Source organism: Saccostrea cucullata, unplaced genomic scaffold, assembly GCF_032062105.1.
Source record: "Saccostrea cucullata isolate Sc308-1 unplaced genomic scaffold, CSIRO_AGI_Scuc_v1 ctg22298, whole genome shotgun sequence".
Classification (NCBI taxonomy): Eukaryota; Metazoa; Mollusca; class Bivalvia; order Ostreida; family Ostreidae; genus Saccostrea; species Saccostrea cuccullata.
In genome coordinates, this window is record NW_026932736.1 from 1 (window position 1) to 5,240 (window position 5,240).

Below are 5,240 nucleotides of genomic sequence, written 5' to 3' on the forward strand. Positions count from 1 at the left end.
TGTTAACTTTTCACATTTTCGACTTCTTCTCAAGAACTGCTGGGCCAATTTCAACCAAACTTGCCACAAAGCATCCTTGGGTGGAGGGGATTCAAGTTTGTTCAAATGAAGGGCCAAGCTCTCATTCAAGGGGAGATGATTGTGAATTAATGAAAATTTGGTGGCATGTTTTAAAAATCTTCTTCTCAAGAATCACCGTGCCAGGAAAGATGAAACTTATGGGGAAACATCCTTAGGTAGTGTAGATTCAAGTTTGTTCAAATCATGACCCCCGGGGGTAGGGCGGGGCCAAAATGGCCGACCAAAGTTTTACATAGAAATATATAGGAAAATTCTTTTAAAATCTTCTTCTCAAGAATTGCAAAGCCATAATTCATCATATTCATATGGAAGCATTCTTAGGTAGTGTAGATTCAAGTTTGTTCAAATCATGACCCCCAGGGGTAGGGCGGGGCCAAAATGGCCGACCAAACATTTAAATAGAAATATATGTAGGACAATTCTTTAAAAATCTTCTTCTCAAGATCAGCAAAGCCATAAATTATCATATTTATTTAGAAGCATCCTCAAGTAGTGTAGATTCAAGTTTGTTCAAATCATGACCCCCGGGGGTAGGGCGGGGCCAAAATGGCTGAACAAAGTTTTACATAGAAATATATAGGAAAACTATTTAAAAATCTTCTTCTCGTGAATGGCAAAGCCATAATTCATCATATTCATATGGGAGCAGCCTTAGGTTGTGTAGATTCAAATTTGTTCAAATCATGACCCCCGGGGGTAGGACGGGGCCACAATGGCCGACCAAGGTTTTACATAGAAATATGTAGGAAAATTCTTTAAAAATCATCTTCTCAAGAATAGCAAATCCATGATTGGTCAAGGGACTACTTTTGGATTTAAACTTTTCAATAATAAACCGATTTCTACTTTTTCCTTGCCACAGTGCTCAGGTGAGCAATGTGGCCCATGGGCCTCTTGTTTAAACTACTTTATTACAGTTTAATACTTAAAGAAATTGAATTTACAATGTAGCTGATGCTTTCCAATAAATAATTTGAAACAATATCTTGGAATAAACTATACTGAAAAATTATTTTAAAGTCATTTATTTGACAGGTTCCACAGAAATTACTGGAGTATATAGTATCCAATGGAATCTCAGGCCCAGACACTGAGAACCTGCAGTTTGTGTGCCAACCCTCTAGTGCTCCGCTGTAACACATGCTGTGTAGGACTGTGCAGCTCCTGCGTGGAAAAGCATGTATCCTCCAACAGAGGACACAACCATGATGTGTCCATGTATGGTGACAGCCCAATCTTCAATCAGGCCAGGGTTCTGGTTAATATAAAAAGTCCCCTAAAACACATCAAAAGAGTCAGCTTCCTAAGAGGGAATGAGGTTTGGATCAGTGGAAAAGATAAAGGGATAAGAAGAGTTGATATAAACGGATCTGAGATTGGTGCCGTAAATACTGTATCAGGAATATTTCCACACGATATTGCTGTCTCCTCATCTGGAAACCTCCTGTACTCTGATTTCAGGACCTGTGCTGTCATGGAAGTAAAAGAGGGAGTTATTTCCTCATTGATAAAATACCAGGATTGGACACCCCAGGGCCTGTGTATCACAGCTGCTGGAGAACTCCTGGTTAGCTTGATGAAGCCAAATTTTTCAGAGAGCAAAGTAAATAGATATGCGGGAACTAAGACGATTCAAGAGATTCAGGTTGACGAGAAGAGGAAACCAATATTTGGAACTGGAAATTTTCTCTTATATCTCACTGAAAACAGAAACAAAGATATCTGCATTGCAGACTGCAATACCAATCAAGTTGTTGTCCTGAACGTTTATGGAAAAGTCCGTTTTCGATATAATGGCTTAATAGCTTCTAAATCTGTAACAAAATTTGTTCCCCGTTGCATTGGAACTGACAGCAAAAGTCAAATTTTGGTTGCTGACCGTGAAAATCATGTGGTCCACATCATAAGCAGAGATGGTCAGTTTGTGTCCCTGATAGACAGCTGCAGTCTGGACCATCCATGTGGCCTGGCAGTGGACGATAAGGACAGGCTCTGGATTGGAGAGTTTGACTCTGGGAGGTTAAAAGTCATCAGCTATTGATCAGTGTAGTTGATTTCTATACCTTGTGCATTCTGAGAGGTTGTAGGTCATCAGCTATTGACCTGTGTTATATGTGTAGGTGAATTCTCCACTACTTGCATTAAGAACAGTTACTTTTAAAATTTACTTGGCTTTATTTACATGTATTTTGAATCTATTTTACAACTAATATCAATAATAATAAAACATTTTTGACATAATTTTTTAAAGTTTATTTTTCAAACAAGTATCAATATTTTAAACAAAGGAATATTCTAGATCTATATCTTTTACATGAAAGTAGATCTGCTTTGTGATTTGGTACATGTAGGTGGGTGGTTGACATGGTGAGCAGGGCTCTTCCATTGAAACAAGGATGAGTTTCTTGCACATTTTCTTCCCTGATTACATATAGTAAACAATACTAAACATAGGTAATCAAAGATTACGAAGCTCACCTCAACGAATGTTATCGGTATATTAATGCAATTCTCACATCATATTTTTTTTTAAGTTAGTGTGCAATCTGACAACAATATTCATGCAAATTCTGTTTGTTATCATTGGGAATCATCTGTTCCAAAAACTTTAACCTGTTCACTAATCAAGAAAATGTCTCTCATTTCCTGCATTTGAGGCAAGTCTGGAATAGTCCATCCTTTGATGCATCATTCATGCAGATTAAATCATAAGAGGCCTTATAATCATAGAGCTACTCCAAAAGAATTGCCAAGGTCACTCATTTTGAAAATGTAGGTCAGATCAAGCATTTGAGGTAAGTCTGGTAGTGCCCATCCCTAGATGCATCACCCATGCAGGTTTGGTGAAGGTAAGGCTTAAAGTTACTATGGAATGGACCTGCTCCAAAAACTTGAACCTGGTCACTCATCTGGAAAATGTAGGTCAGATCCATCATCCTAAGCAAGTCTGGCAGTATCCAACCCTAGATGCATCATCCATGCAAGTTTGGTTCAGGTAGGACTTTAGTTACTTGGAAAGGGACCTGCTCCTTAAAACATTTACCTGGTCACTCATCTGGAAAATGTAGGTCAGATCCAGCATCCAAAGCAAGTCTGATAGTGTCCATCCATAGATGCATCATCCATGCAAGTTTGGTTCAGGTAGGGCTTATAGTTACTTGGGAATGGACTTGCTCCTAAAACTTTATCTGGGACACTGACGCTATAGCATAAACTCATCTTGACTTCCTCCAGGTGAGCTAAAAATTCAATCAAAACACAGGTTAATCTTTTGGTTTATAAGAATTATAAATCCTTAAGTTAATCAGGGATGAGAGACACCATAACCCTCTGACAGAAAACTAGGAAAAGATGTATCATTTTTAGTTTTACATGTTGCTTTCAAATAGACAGTTATAACTCCTAAGTTGGTACATCATATTTTTTAAGATCAATTCTGAAGACTTTATAGGTTTTGAATTGATCCCATTCATTTTTTTGTTGATAGCTGTATATGTTGAACTGCTGAGTTTCTGACTACATATTTAAGTAAACAGTATTTCTACAGGGTAACATTGTCTTGATATACTCAAATCACTTTCTAATAAATAGATGATTTAAGAAAAAGTTTTTGTAGCTAGTCCCCACTCAAGTACCTTAAAATCCAAATGTGTATACAAGTGAATTCTATCATTAAATAATTATAAAGAAAAATTGTAGAAAGGTTTGTGATAAAGCCAAACAATAAGACAAGCTGATGTACAGGTGAATTTCAGTGCATAACTGAAATTACCGGTAGATCGGCAATTTAATTTTGGTTATTTATTATTTATGTACATATTCTGCATGTAAATGGAAGTAAATAATAAGAAATTCTATTTAAATTTTAGCTGAAAATATTGCAATAAATATTATAATACAGTTAAAAATATTGAAGTATATTGCAATAAAAAATCTCTGGCCAATACCCAGCCCATATATGCATACATGGTGCATTCCATTTCATACATGTATCATACATGTTTTATCTCTTTTTTTCTCACATTGCCATTTTCTAATTATGTATATCGTATACTTATACCTCTGACCTGAATATATTTATGCTGTAAATATTTTTTGTCCTCATGTACCATGTATTTTAAATGGTTTTGAGAGAATAAATGAACTTGAACTTGAACTTGGGTACTCCTAAAAAAGCCTTGGTTGATGTCCCTATATATTCTCCTTTTATTATACTTTCATGTTAAATACTAAAATCTGATTGGTTTAGATGCAGTTAACAATCTGTTCTATTACCCTCAGCCTTAGCAACGCATGTGGCAACGGGTAACACAAAGGTAATGCCTCATGCGTGGATATTATGCGCGTACGGTTCACCGTAGAATTCTCAAAACGTCAGTTGCGCGTTTGAAAGAACTGGAATAAACTTGACGTCAATAAAAGCTTGCGTCCGATGTAGCTTACTTGAAAACAACAAACGACAGACGAAACATGCTTGTGAGTGCAGAAATAACAAAACTTTATATGATAAAAGACTCTTAGAGTATCAAACAAACAATAAAAAGGTCAGTAAATCTTTTTAGAAGTAGCGAGGAGTTTGAAAGCTTTCTAAACGTGAACGTAAAAGATGATCGACGATTTTTTTTTTTTGCTGACTTATATTTATGAAGACATTCAGTATAATAAAATAAATGGTGCCTGTTTTGGAGGGTAACAGTTGAAATTGACACCCCCAAGGAGCACCATTGTCAACCGACGCGTTGAGTGGAGGTTGACAATGGTTTTCCGAGGGGTGTCAATTTCAAATGTTACCCAGTATCGCAGGATTTCATAAAAGAATTTTAAAAGCTACAATGATATCAACTTTTTGTAATTTAACGCATTGTTCGCAAACGCACGTGCATGCACATGCAAGGTGATCATGATATGTTGTCTAAACCATTAACATATCTTTATATTCCAGAAATCAATAAGAATGATAAAAATATAAATTTTACCGTTTTTCAAACATATTGTTCATTTATGCATTGCGTGTGCGCATGTGCATGCAAGCACGTCCTTGCATTCAATTTTATTCATGTAGGAATCCATAATACCTATTCATATTCTAAACTTCATCCTGTTTGTTGAGAAACAAGAAAGATATAGGCATGTAAAGTTAGCCAATCAATTCAGCCCCA

At 36.3% G+C, this 5,240-nt stretch overlaps 1 protein-coding gene across 1 annotated transcript; it reads left to right on the forward strand.

Annotated features, from left to right (window-relative positions):
* Nucleotides 1-1,150: 1,150 nt before the first annotated feature.
* Nucleotides 1,151-2,122, forward strand: LOC134235976 (uncharacterized). The gene has a single exon (XM_062718156.1). The coding sequence runs from the start codon at nt 1,151-1,153 to the stop codon at nt 2,120-2,122; it is 972 nt and encodes a 323-aa protein (XP_062574140.1).
* Nucleotides 2,123-5,240: the final 3,118 nt, after the last annotated feature.